Source organism: Aulonocara sp. 'chitande type north' Nkhata Bay, linkage group LG22 (assembly GCF_057382095.1).
Source record: "Aulonocara sp. 'chitande type north' Nkhata Bay isolate Kocher_YH1m ecotype deep benthic linkage group LG22, A_spYH_male_GT1.1, whole genome shotgun sequence".
NCBI classification, from domain to species: Eukaryota; Metazoa; Chordata; class Actinopteri; order Cichliformes; family Cichlidae; genus Aulonocara; species Aulonocara sp. 'chitande type north' Nkhata Bay.
Genome location: NC_141364.1, coordinates 11,159,300 through 11,173,017, shown reverse-complemented (window position 1 = coordinate 11,173,017; position 13,718 = coordinate 11,159,300). Strand labels below are relative to the sequence as shown.

The 13,718-nt window shown below is 39.8% G+C and overlaps 2 protein-coding genes across 4 annotated transcripts in view; one reads left to right on the top strand and one right to left on the bottom strand.

Moving 5' to 3' along the window:
- Nucleotides 1-8,499, bottom strand: part of ppt1 (palmitoyl-protein thioesterase 1 (ceroid-lipofuscinosis, neuronal 1, infantile)) — a 12,144-nt gene extending 3,645 nt beyond the window's left edge. The window contains exons 1-10 of one of the 3 annotated variants that reach the window (XM_086280590.1): nucleotides 8,346-8,499; nucleotides 8,093-8,233; nucleotides 6,774-6,896; nucleotides 5,495-5,604; nucleotides 3,275-3,402; nucleotides 3,021-3,091; nucleotides 2,118-2,220; nucleotides 1,937-2,027; nucleotides 815-913; nucleotides 310-381 (exon numbers count right to left, since the gene is read on the bottom strand). In XM_086280590.1, coding sequence (XP_086136716.1) covers nucleotides 310-381; nucleotides 815-913; nucleotides 1,937-2,027; nucleotides 2,118-2,220; nucleotides 3,021-3,091; nucleotides 3,275-3,402; nucleotides 5,495-5,604; nucleotides 6,774-6,896; nucleotides 8,093-8,111 — 816 coding nt within the window. In that variant the 5' untranslated portion in view covers nucleotides 8,112-8,233; nucleotides 8,346-8,499. Of the gene's footprint in view, nucleotides 1-309; nucleotides 382-814; nucleotides 914-1,936; nucleotides 2,028-2,117; nucleotides 2,221-3,020; nucleotides 3,092-3,274; nucleotides 3,403-5,494; nucleotides 5,605-6,773; nucleotides 6,897-7,564; nucleotides 7,765-8,027; nucleotides 8,307-8,345 lie in introns of those variants that run through there. The other 2 variants (XM_086280592.1, XM_086280591.1) reach the window with 2 other exon arrangements.
- On the top strand, nucleotides 7,652-13,718 carry rragcb (Ras-related GTP binding Cb). The gene is made up of 7 exons (XM_086280589.1): nucleotides 7,652-8,176; nucleotides 10,425-10,628; nucleotides 10,718-10,917; nucleotides 11,925-12,039; nucleotides 12,128-12,270; nucleotides 12,348-12,493; nucleotides 12,642-13,718. Exons 1-7 carry the CDS (start codon nucleotides 7,997-7,999, stop codon nucleotides 12,797-12,799), a joined length of 1,146 nt encoding a protein of 381 aa, XP_086136715.1. The 5' UTR covers nucleotides 7,652-7,996; the 3' UTR covers nucleotides 12,800-13,718.

The following is a 13,718-nucleotide window of genomic DNA, read 5'->3' as shown; positions in this document are numbered from 1 at the left end:
GTAAAATTGCAACCAACGAGGGAAAAAAAAAAAAAAAAAAAAAAAAAAAGTTGCTCCTTTAAAAAAAGAAAAAAAGTCTATATTGTTGTAAATGCACACATATCTTCCGTGTGTCTAATTGGCAGATGCTGCACACCAGCAAACAAATATACTCAAATACAGACTGAGACCACGTTTTGACAAATAAATCTGATTACCACCTTCTTGTGACTGCTTAGCCTTCACATTCACAGGAAACACTGGATAATAAAGTGTGTACTGCTCACACCGTCAGCTCTCTTCCCTCATCAGAGAACCTGCAGTGATTACCTCCTTGTAGAGAACGCTCTCCTGTAGAGTCTCGGTCTCTTTGGCTTGGCCAGTTTTCAGGAAGCCGAACCACTGCGAGAAGAATCGGGACAAGACTGTGACTGGTCTTTAATCAGCACCTTTTTTTAATAAAAGTATTTTTTGAAACTGACTTGTGCAGAATTTTGCTAAAACTTTGGCCATCAGGGGACAGAATTTTACCAGTGTGTATGCTGGGATGATTTCAGTTAAGTGCTACTGCTCTTTCCTTACAAGGTGTTTCACCAGACCACTGGTATTGTACTTAATGGTAAAATAAAGGTTGCACTGACTCACTGCACCATCTTGTGGTGTAAACTGGTATTACATGAATGTACAGGCTGGCTCCAGTTCATTCAACTTAAACTTACATCTCTTCAACACATTACACAGACACTTTCAATAAGAAGTCGCTGAAGTTTTTTCTTCACATTGTGTTTTTAGTTCTGTTCATTTTTAAAATAACTACGTGCATTATGTTTGGTACCTCAGTATCGACAGGATCCACCACAGAGTCCTGCAGGAACTTGACCATGACGAACTTCTCTAGCTGCTGAAGATTCTTCTTGTAAGTCTCGTTCACCGCCTTTAGTAGAAAACAAAAACATTTTTCAACAAACAGAAAAAGAACTTTGCAGATGTGCACGAAGAGTTAAAAAAAAAAAAATAAAAAAAATAAAAAAAAAAAATAAAAATCAGATTCAGGAATTATATAAATACAATTAAATGTCTCCATGTGTCTTGTGTGGCTTTCTCTACCTCAAACAATCCCAGGCTTCTTCTTTAAAATGAATTAGCACCATGCTCTAATAAAGAACCCTTAAAGAGTTTAAAGGACATAATTAATGTGAACAAATCATTCTCTTCTGCGTCGTAGCTCAGTATGAAGAGAACCAAATTGTGAAATAGCTCTTTGACTGGTTTTTATTAAGCGATTATTCAGAAGTTGATTGATTTATGGATCGGCAGAGATAACCCTGCAGGTCAGTTTGTAGCCACACAGTCTAATCCGATCCTGTCTATTAATGAAAGGTTAAGCTCTCGATCTAAACAGCAGTTTACGTCAGTGGGCAAACTTCAGTTTGATGGCACGACACAGACTTTCTTCTTTCTGGAAATGTTGACCCTGGAGCAGACTGTTAAGCACTAATAGGGTGTAATCTCATTGTCTTTTAATTAATACCTTTCACTGGACTTAAGTATCTTATACAGTAGCAGCAGCCGTCTTCCTTCTGTGTTGCCTTCTGTTTTTTCACTTGTTTATAGTTTTAATGGAGAATAAAGAAATCTAAACGTGTATAAAGGTGTGTTGTACACCGAGAACATTGCATGGTTATAACTCATCTTTGAGACGACAATAAATCATTTATTAACGATTAACTAAACTCCTTAGGCACCAAAGTCCACTTCTATAGTTATTCATAGCTGCATCTCTTTGTCTCCGTCAGCAGATGGCAGAGACAGAGTAGATTCAGTCCTCCAGCTGCCGATAAACACCGAAATGCTGAAAAAAACCCCACAATCTCCCTTTTGTTTTCCTAACGCAGTCACTGTTTACACTTCTGCGACCTCGTTGTACTGACTACAGGGCTGTTCTGGCTCTACCGACCCGCTCTTGATTGATGTCGGCCAGGAAGCGGCTGTACTTCTTGTAGAGATCATCGTTCAAAGGGTCATGCCAGTACTGGGCCTGCACCAGGCTGATAACCACAAACACAGAAACGATTCGTCACAAGATGCTTGACATGACTTAACAGGAACAACAGGCTGATGCAAGACGGAAAACTTACTGCTTTTGAAACCAGCCCAAGTAAGCTTCCTTATTCAGAGCTTCACGAATCATGTCACAGATTTTAGAGCTCTCCCCAGGACACCTGGGCAGCCCGTACACACCTGAGGATTCGAAAAACACACGGGGTTAGGTGCCAGCTTGTTTGGAAGCTGTCAGGAATTAGTAGGCAGCATAGAAAACTGTCAGGAAATAACCTGGACCATTCACTCCCATAGCTCCCTGGTCTGGCTCACAGAGCACTTGAGGCTCTTAATAAGTCTCCAGTGGGAGACTGAGCTGTTTACATCTTTACATAGAGGCTTGAATGTGTTTAATTTGAGGAGAGGAGTTCTGTTTTCAAAGATCACCTGTGATGTGTAAATAGAGCAGAACAGAATAACAAGTCTGACGTCAAAGAGAAGGACCTACAGAGTCAGGTTAAACTTTTATGTGCAGCTGATTTAATGACAATAGACTGAGTTTTATTTTACAAGTTAACTACATCATAAAAGAGCTTTTAGTTTTGTTTTCAGTTTAACTTTCTTTGCAACTACTGAGTTCAGCTCTGAAAGCGAGGCCCTTCAGCCTCCTGGTAGATGCACTTATCGAATAAGTTTGAACATAGTAGGTAAGTTCCTTCGTTAGCTGATGTCCGACCTTGACATTTATATTAGGGTCACTGAGATTTAAAGCTGATACACCTGTGGTATCAATTTGAAAATCCTACGTCAACCTGTTCTCTAGTTATCATGTTCACGGCGCCAGGGTGATGGCAAAACCTCAGCCTTTTTTGGCTGAAGGGTAAAAAAACAAAAACAAAAAAAAACCAAAAAAAAAAAAAAACCCTAAACACTACTTTTACATCAGAATATGTGAGCTCTGCTCACAGGGAAGTGAGCTAAAGTTATCATTATAGTATCACCTTGGTGCTGACCGCCAACAGAGATCAGGTTTTTCATTGGTGGAGAGGCACAGCGCTGAGCCACAGCCCTCCTGCGAACAGAGGAACCGGGTCAAAGAGTCAGAGCGAGCTTCCTCATTTCAGTCAGGAGACAAAAACTACGAGCGGGAAACATGCCGAGGCCCGAGAGTTGGTTTTTTTTCAAACACACAAAGCTTCCAATTTCTCTTGCATAACAAGTAAGAAAACCAGAGTCCAGAACAGGAGTTACATACAGAAATTGCGCCCCCTGGGAGAAGCCCATCGCATTGTATCCTCCCTTCAACTTGGGGTCCAGAGCCAGCTGATTGCACACCATGGACACCTGCTCATTCACATCTGAGAAAAACCCATTTTCTGTGTCCTGCAGGAGGAAAAACATGAAAAGTTCAAATCACAAGTGACAGATTAAAAGAAGAAAATGAGCAGAGAGATAACGTTACGGCGTCACCACGGATCAAAGCCGTACCCGTGCAGGTTTGGTATAAATATTAACACAGAGGAGTCACACAGTGAAGCTGCAAAGGAGCCATTTTTCTGATGTAACTTATGTCACTACTACTGCAAATACCACAGAATAGGAGCCATCACACATGTGAAAAGCTGCTGTGGGACTGTTATAGAAAGAAAAAAAAAAGGCGTTCTTTATTAAACATGTCATATTCACTTTTACTGTGTGTTTCTGTGAGAAGACGAGTGGCCGTGAGTCATCTTCTGAAGGTAGTGAAGCAATGCTACGTCTTAATAGGATGACAGCGATTTTTTTTTAGCTGCGAAATAGCATTACAGGAAGTTTTATCTATGCGTCCAGTCTGTACAACAGCTTCAGCGTCTTAAAAAGGTACAGGAAGTATGTAATCTTTTGAAGTTTTTTAATTTAAAAAAATAAAAATAAAATAATAATAATAATAATAATAATAATAATAATAATAATAATAATCCATTATCATTCATTTAGAATGAATATCAAAAATACACAGGAGTGGGCGCTTGTTTGTGGAAGCTGCCGTGTTGCCTCACCTTGTAGAGACTGACATATAATACAGAGGGCGAGATGAACATCCGCCAATATTTCACAATTACTTATCGTCACCAGATTAAACATGTAACCCTCCCATTGCTGGACAAATGAGCCAGCTAAACAACAAGAGCTGGTTTTAAGCTAACGTTACGCCAGCTAACGTTAAGCTAGAGTGTCCTTAAAAAATTTAATTGTTTTTTTAAAGTTATCGCATTTTCCCTCTGATAAAAAAAAACTTGACATTGTCACATCATACGAGTGTCTGACACAATAAAAACATTAGATACATTTCAAAGAGTTTAACTAATGCCAGCTAATGGCAGCAAATGCCAGGTAACAGCACTTAACAAAGGCTAACAGCAGCTAATAGCAGCAAAAACAGCAGCACTTACTGACAGAAAAGTTCAGCATATCCTCAACAACTCATCTCGGTATCGCTGTCAGTGGACAGAAGTGGGCTTCACTGACTCGTTTCGGACTCCTTTTACTAATTTTTACAGAATCATCCAATAGTAAATCGTAAATACATATGGACATCCAGTATATTTCTAAGGTAAAGTAAAGACTAACAGCCTGCAGTCACTGTGAATCATGCACTTTAATAGGGAAGGTTAAGAAAGCTGAATTCTACAGTCTGCAATCTATTAAATCTAGTGGTGAGATTTCACACACTCTACCTTTAATGCCATTTAAATTTTTACTTTCATACTATTAATATTCCACTAATTACAGAGATGAGGGGAAAATTTTGCTTTTTAAAAATTGCACTTTTCAAAAAAGTGTGAGTCTTCATAACTTCTTAAGTACAGAGCAGAAAAACAGAAAACACATTCAAGCTCTGTTAAAATCTCTCTACCACTGCCACAATCTAAAGCTAAGTTATTGTTTGTTGTTTTTTTTAAATCAAAAAGAAATATTCTTTAATGAGCTCTGAGCATTAATATAATGAGAAATATCATTTTTTCAGGCACAAAGCTGCAAAATTTAATGTTTATGATGTAGAATTAAAAAAGCAACGATCGGTATTTCGTCTGTTTCCTGATGATTCACAGGAGAAAACTTCATGGGGTGTTTTTGGGTTGCATGCTCATATTAAATTAAAGCTTCCAACAATGAAATCAGATATTTCATTGTTTCTCTTCGTGACTCTGTAATACGGTCATCTCTGTCCAGAAACCTTCTGTTTATGAGGGGCAGCCAATCAGAAGAAAGTTGTCCTTATATAGGGAGGAGCTAAACTATCTTATTTCAAAGAGATGCATCGAGGTAAAAATAAGGATTATTTTGAACAGCGCAAACGTAGAGCCCAAAAATACAAATTCATACCTGAAAATTCCTTGAACTGTTCTAACATTACCATGTGACTAATGCAAAGACCATTTTATTCACAGAAAATATTTTCACTTTCATAAATGTCTTTACAGCGTGAGGTTACCTCCACTATGTTTTTCCCAATCATCACTGAGAACACGTAAACTCCTGGGATCTCCTGCTCAATCATTTTCTTTATATAGCCCATGCTCAAAGGGTTGCAACACGAGTCACCTGATGAAGAAAATACAAATAAACACAAGCCTTATCGTCCAACTTTATTGAAGGGAATCAGGCATATCCACAGTATTTTTATGGCTTATTTTAAATACATATAAATCAGGTAGAGGCTCAGTGCAGAGCACAGTCTTCTTTGGTTTAAGCTCTAAAATCTTCTGCACTCTGAGTTAGAGGTAGTGTCTTTTTTTGCCTGAGGAAGAAGAGAAAGTGTTTTTCTTTTCACTTCCTCAGGTGGGATTTCTCCATCTAGTATAGGATTTAATGAGCAGCCTATCAGTTTTAAGCACAATCCTCATCTCTCACATTACAGCTCAGGTTTTTATCTCACTGCAGTGTTGCTGTAAACATGTGGCTTTCACTTTCGTCAGCAGGAAGTGACGTGAATCGATGAATCACATGTTACCAAGGTAAGTTATTCAAATGTGTACTGAACAGTGGGGGCAAAGGCATCACAGTTAACTTTTTTTGTACTATTCTAGATTATTTTGTGTAAAACACAACACAATCCCAATAACTACACATCTGTGGATGCATCTTTTAAAACAAACAAACAAACCAAAAAACAGGATTAATTACCACACATGAGATTTTAAAGATCCTTTTCATGGCAGGTTTACATAAAAACATGCAAATTATTCAGTTCTATTTACATATTGTGGAAAAATGAGCTGAAGATTAAATGTGCATCTCAGTTTAAACATAATAGAGAAACTATGTACAGTTGGGTGAGTTTTTTCAATCTTAAAGCTTCTTAAGCCAAAATAAAAGAGGAACACCGGATGTTTCATGGTTTCATAAATCAATCTGGTTGTGATTTTGTCCACAATAAAATTAATTTTCGTTCATAGTTTTGATTAAACAACTTGCAGTACTTGAATTGAAAAACTGAATTAGAAAACAAATGACACAATTGCATGGGCCTCTACATATCAGACCTTTAACAGTCAGCAACCCCTTATATATGTCTCTGGAACTTAAAACACTCTGCATCAGCTCATAAGCTGGTGTACTGTGTTTTTATGGTTATTATGAATACTGGTTTGTAGTGTGGTTTCAGAAAGGTGGCTTATGCTTAATTTTTTTTTCTGTGAAGACTATAAAGGTGCCATTTTTAAGATTTTTTCCAATATATCCCTACAGTAACAGAGAACAGAGTCACTTACCCATCCCATGCCAGAGCACTAGTGGTACAGTCCCATTGTCGGAGTCATGAATTGGGCTGGAGGTAACAAGCAGCACTGGCGCAGCCAGGAGAAAACACAAAAGGACAGCTGCCATTCTGAGTCCTGACACATGGAAACAAAATGAACTAGTTTTTCCTATTTTATCAACATCCAAGAAATAACAGACCCCTGGAATCTCTCGGCAATATGAATTTATTAATGCCATCTCTATATAAGCAATATTTGCTGTTATTCAGTTAAATGCTGTATGCTTTTATTTATTACAAATCCCCTTTGTCATTTAACCTTTTTTCTAAACCCCTGTATGTCATGGTTGCTAATTGCACTGGTCCATGTTTGTCAAAAGATATCTGCTGTATGTTTGTATACAGTCAGTGGTCCTTGCATGTGAATGAATATCAAATAAATGGGAAAGTACAATAAAATGTTCGACAGGAAATCATCCCTGTGCTTCCTAGTATCCCCAGAGCTTCCAGTTTATTAGAGCTGGTCATCCCGGGTATATTTATATCTGTATTAGAAACTCAGCTCACTATAAGTGCGTCTATGAATTATCCTCATGTCACTTCGAACAAGCTAACTACAAACGAAAGAGCACATGATTTACATCAAACGCATACTTATTACGTACATTTTGGAATATGCAGTAGCGCATTGGTGCTGTACCAAAGGTTTAAATCTACGCAACGTATTCTTTAAAATATGTATGTAAATATAGTTAGATTAAATTAAATAAAAGATGTCCAAAATTCCCCCAAAACACTACTCACCGCTTCCGTATCCTTACTGTTTGTCTGTTGGACTGCTTGTCACATGATAATGTTTGGAGCGTGTAACCAATCACGTGAAAGGGGAGGGGTTAAAAGCTAAAGGGGGCGGAATCTCCAAGTTACGTTAAAGTTAGCCTTTTTTTGTCATTTCTTATCCATTTAGTTTGATTTAACCAACTTTACGCCTGTATTAGGATTGCTGAAGATTATGTCCACTTGTGTAGCAAGCTTCACATGGATACTCTAACATCTGGCCTCTTATTTTGAGACCTAAATACCGCACTCCAGCTACCTGCTAACGCTTAGCTTGCCATGCTAGCTCGTTGTGAAATTCCTGGACAACAGCATTCCTGCTCGGATTATTCAGCGAGTTTTCTGGAGGCTTGAGGCGGAATTGAAGAAGAACGAGCAAGTGAGATAATAAAGGACAGGATGAATATTCAGTACGAGGATACGACATTACCGGGGAGCTACGGCGTCGTGGGGTCGTTCCCCAAAAGTTTTGGTTATGGAGTGGAAGTGTCAGACCTTGAGGAGAGCCCGACATCAGCTGATAAACCCAGGATCCTGCTGATGGGGCTGCGGCGCAGCGGCAAGTCCTCTATACAGAAGGTATGGTCATTTATCTGTCCCCGAACACCATCCAGATCACCACAGGACAAGAAAATTCTGAGTTCATAGTAAACAAAAAGCGAACAAAGGAAACAGTTTGGTTACATGTACACCTAAAGGAGATATCACCGTGGGTCAACACACCTGAATGAAATGATTAGTTCATTACCAGGCTTCTGGAGAGCTTCAAGACATGTTGAGGAGGTAATTTAGCCATTTAAATCAGCTGTGCTGGATCAAGGACACATCTAAAACCTGCAGGATACCGGCCCTCGAGGCCCGGAGTTCGACACCTGTGATTTAAAAGATGGAGAATGAGACCTGCAATGCTGTATGATTTAGAGTGGCAGGCATGTGCAGAGGAGGGCTGGAAAAGGGTGTTGAAGGTGGAGCTGCCAGGCAGGAGGAAAGCTTCATGGATGTAGTGGAGGAGGACGCGTTGGTGTGACAGACGAGAAGGTTAGGGATAGGCTGAGATGGAGGCCGATGATCCACGGTGGCGACCCCAAAGTTAGCTTTGAGAGGTGGATAAACCTTTAGATCCAGGGTAGTGGTGAGAAATGACTCTTAATAAGTCACATGAAAATTTTGATTGTCAGCTTCATTTGTTATGGATTTAGTCAACTCAATTCAACAAGACATATGCAGAAGTTTAATGTTTTAAGTATTTCAGCTTCTTTCTGATCTCTAGGCAGTGTAAAGCTGCAACAAAAAAAGGGAGCCTTTAACTCATGAAACTAAAGAGCATAATCAGCTGAGCCTTGTTGCCTTTGATCAAGAACAACACAGCCTGCTCTGGATCAGTCTAACAGAATCCATTATGTAATGGATTTGTATTATTATAGCGCTTTTCCAGTATTAGTGACCACTCAAAGTGCTTTAGACTACAAGTCACATTTTAACCATAGATACATATATCTGTTATAAGTCCAAACAGGCAAACTCGACACAGAAAGGCCCGAGCTGGGGTTCCAACCAACAGCTTTATTGCTGTGAGGGGTCAGTGCTGACCACTCATAATAAGGATGTTGATAACTGATAATTCAGGATGTTGGAATGCTGTTCCACGTCATTCTTCCCACTTTAACCTTTCTCTGAACTCCATCTTCCTCCAGTTTCACAGTCATTAAAAGTTTCAGTCTTTGTTGTTGCTGCATTTCCGTTTATTTGTGAAAGATTTCATCACAGGCCTCAAAAATCAGCATAGCATGTGACTTTGTGGTGACTTGGAGTTTTTCACCCAGGATTTAGCGGACGACATGTTAGAAAAGTTTGTGACTTCTGAGAACTAAAGCCAGTCGAAATGTGGGAGTTTGTTTCAATATGACATATATATATATATTTACAGCGAATAAAACAAGTATTGAACACATCATCAATTTTCTAAATATATAGATATTTCTAAATGCCATTATGTCAGTAACAACCCATCCAATTCAGACATGTAAAGACATGAAACCATAGATGTTCATCAATTATGTGTAATAATGAGAAATGACCCCAGAAAAGATTATTGAACACGCTTACTGAAAATGATTTAGTGTTTCGTACAAAAGCCTTTATCTGTGACAGTTTAGGCGCCTCCTGTGTGGAGAAACCAGTCACATGAATGAGCCAGAATCACGCCTGAGCAAACAGTCTTCAAATCCCGTGGGCCCCTTCTATGACCTCTGACCTTTAGTTCTTTCCATAGATTTTCACTTGGATTCAGGTCAGGTGTTAGGCTGGGCCATTCTAGCAGCTTTATTTTCTTTCTCTGAAACCACCTGAGAGTTTCCTTGCTGTGTGTTTGGGATCATCGCCTTGCTGAAACGTCCACCCTTGTTTCTTTTTTATCAAGAATGTCTCAGTACATTTTTCCAACTTTGATTATATGAAGCATGCCAGAACACCATGGTGTTTCCACCACCAAACTTTACTGTTGATATGGTGTATTTGGGGTGATATGCAGTGGCGTTTGACAAACATGGTGTGTATTATGGCATCCAGAGAGTTCAGTTTGCCTCTCATCTGAGCGGACTATATTCTCCCAGTATTTCATAGGCTTGTCTAAACGTTGTTCAGCAAACTTCAAACGCGCTTCAGCATGCTTTTTCTTCAGCTGTGTGGTGAGTGTGCGTACAGTTCATGGTGGTTGAGTGCATTACTTGTCGTTTCCCAAAAAGTTGAATCTGTTCATCTGAATGTAGCAAATTGGTGATGTTTAAATTTCTGAGAGCAACTGTAATCTTTGTGCATCACTACTCAGGTTGTTTTCCACAAGATGTCACCCAACGAGACTTTATTCCTCGAAAGCACCAACAAAATCTACAAAGATGACATCTCCGGCAGTTCCTTTGTCAACTTCCAGATCTGGGACTTCCCCGGCCAGGTGGATTTCTTCGACCCCACATTTGACAGTGAGATGATCTTCAAGGGAGCTGGTGCTTTGATCTTTGTCATCGACGCTCAGGTACGGTGACTTAAGTGTGACTTGGTGCTTTGGGTGGTGAATTAAATCATGTGTTAACTAAATCAGCACATCCTGTCTTCTGTTACCAGGATGACTACATGGAGGCTCTCAGCCGGTTACATCTAACTGTATCCAGAGCCTACAAAGTGAATCCAGACATCAACTTTGAGGTGTTCATCCACAAAGTAGACGGTCTGTCAGACGACCACAAAATCGAAACGCAGAGAGATATTCACCAGAGGGCCAACGATGACCTGACAGATGCCAGCCTGGAGAAGGTTCACCTCAGGTGAGAGTCTGACGTGTCTACACAGGTGAAATACTACAGAGCTTCTTGTCATGGTTAAGGTGTAGTTTAGCATTCATACTAGTAAGTCAGACAGCTAAGACTGATCCCATTCAGTGATAGACTGTCCAGTTAGTCCCCTAACACAGTCATTCCTAAAGTGTGGGTCCCCCTGGTGGATTGTAAAAGGTACTGCAGGTGGGCTGAAGTAATAACACAAATTCAGTTTTAAAGTGCTCACATGTATGAACAGTTACATGTTTATATAAATGTGTTTATTTATATAAAAAAATGAATTAAAAGTGGTAACAGGAGGTGGTTAGTTTGTAATATTATTCACTACTCTGACCTAAATTTACTGCTTTTGTATTTTATTAAAGTTTGTGTCCCAGTGACAGGTCGGTCACACATTGGCTGCAACACTTTACATATGACTGGGTAGCATTAGCTGTTTATGGCCAAAAGCTGGTGATCATGTTTCTGTTTTCTGTTTGTTGTTGTTGTTGTTGTTGTTTAAATAAAATTTTCAACTAAATGAATCACTTTCAGTTGTATTTTCAATAGAGTGAACATTTAAGATTGGACAAGTACAAATACAGATACAGTATTTGAGATTTCTCAAGTTATTAGTCAGAGCCATCGTGCAAATATTCAACTATTTTAGGGGTAGGTATTCAGTTTTCAATTTTGGGATTCTCTGTTGTTGAAAGTACAGCACAGCCAATCTTTTAACTGTGAGGTCTACCAAACCTGACCCTCATCTCAAACCTGACCCTAGTCCTTTCTTTCTAAATAGTTCTTTTGTAACCTGATTGCCCAGTCCTGGGAGAACATTTTAAAAAGAACAGATGTTATATATTCTGATGCTTAGAGTTACAGTCATCTGTGGTGATAATTAGGCCTCAAAGGTTTTAAGACACCCTTGGAAAGCAGACGTGCTCAGAAGCTAAAATTAAAGCTTCTATCTCAGTTTTGGTAACTGTCTCGTCGTCTTTATTTTGTGTCCTCAGCTTCTACCTGACCAGCATCTATGACCACTCCATATTCGAGGCCTTCAGTAAAGTCGTCCAGAAGCTTATTCCTCAGTTGCCAACACTGGAGAACCTTTTGAACATTTTCATATCTGTATGTTTCATTTATGTTATTTGAACCACAATAAGAAGCCTCATTGTATTTTCTTTTTCGTATAATAAACATCCCTCCTGCTTTGCAGCACTCCGGGATTGAAAAGGCCTTCCTATTCGATGTCAGTAGCAAGATTTACATAGCCACAGACAGCGCCCCCGTGGACATGCAGTCCTACGAACTCTGCTGCGACATGATCGACGTGGTCCTCGACATCTCCAGCATTTACGGGTGAGAAAAGCTATCAGATTTGTTTTGAGCTTTGGCGAAGAGCAGCGTTTAGAGGTGCTTTTGTCTTTGCCTGCCAGGCTGGAGGACGGCAGCGGCTCTGCCTATGATGAAGAGTCTTTGGCGATCATCAAGCTCAATAACACCACAGTGCTTTATTTGAAAGAGGTCACGAAGTTCCTCGCGCTCGTCTGCATCCTCAGAGAGGAGAGCTTTGAGAGGAAAGGTGTGTACTTTTATTTTTTGTAATTGCTAGTGTTGGCTTTATCAGGAAAATCTTCCTACGTAAATGTGTAAAAACCTGAAGAAATTCACATAATAAACACACAAACACTATACACAATTGTAAACATGCTCACTAATTTTCTTTGCAGGTTTGATAGAGTACAATTTTCACTGTTTCCGAAAAGCCATTCACGAAGTGTTTGAAGTCGGCAGTTCGAACGACGGTGCCGCCTGGAGACCAGCGAGCTCGTCCAGCAACAGCCAACCAAGCCTTAAATATGCTTCTCTGAATGGAAGTGATGTTTAGAGGGGCCGTAACTCTGCGGTTTACATGAAGTCCAGTGAGGCTGATGAACGATGACTCTTACGTTTCACAGAGTCTTATCTATACGTGGTTCCTCCATCAAACGCGAGAGTTTTTCTGTTGTACCAGCAAGATTGTGAAAAAACTACTCGGCTGAATGTCACGAAATTTGGTGGAGAGGCCGAACGAGGGCAAAGGATGTAGAGGATTTACTTTGAATCTGAATAATTTTCTGGAAAACTGTGAGAGAACGCATTGGCCATGATTGAGAATGCGCTCTGCCCAGTGCGGGAAATACTGTCGCGTACGAATCGTATTTTTTTCTCTGCCATCCTGCAGAAATGTTCAAATTTTCAGTCAACTGTGTTTACCTTCTCGGCCAGTACTCTGGAACGTAGAAACACTTGTGGCCCAGTTTAAGTAGAAATGCTCTAAAGCCATCTGAATGTGTATTTCCTCCACATCCCGCAGGAGCACACACTCCTTCCTTGTTCCTCCTCGCTTTGCTGTGAAATCTTGAATTCTTTAAGTAATCCTTAAGTTTAGGGGGGGGGATACTCCTGTGCCTGTGGAGCACCATGTTCATTCTTCTGTGTGTTTCCTTGATAATGACATGTAATGGATCTCCTCCAATCAAAACTGTGCCAGTTACACCATCGCAGCCTTGGGTGATTAACAGAGAGGGTGATGGTGTTTTGGTCTTAATGGAGTCTGGGACTAACTTACGATGGTTTCACTCGGACAGCCTGCCAAACCTTTGGACTTTTGTAGCTTGATGAGTGTGTAGGCCAAACTGTTTGTAGCAGATGTTGAGGTTTTCTGTGTGAGCGCTGAGTGGGACCTGAATGATGTTTCAGAAGCCATGCAGATGTGTTTTCATTACTGTACATAAATCTTTAATAAAATATGTTTTCATACTTTG

What these genes read in the sequence shown, in the direction of transcription:
- rragcb (XM_086280589.1), top strand. Translation starts at nt 7,997, where the DNA reads ATGAATATTCAGTACGAGGATACGACATTACCGGGGAGCTACGGCGTC. An exon ending in GCAAGTCCTCTATACAGAAG is followed by an intron (nt 8,177 to 10,424) that starts GTATGGTCATTT and finishes ATCACTACTCAG; the next exon opens with GTTGTTTTCCACAAGATGTC. An exon ending in TCTTTGTCATCGACGCTCAG is followed by an intron (nt 10,629 to 10,717) that starts GTACGGTGACTT and finishes TTCTGTTACCAG; the next exon opens with GATGACTACATGGAGGCTCT.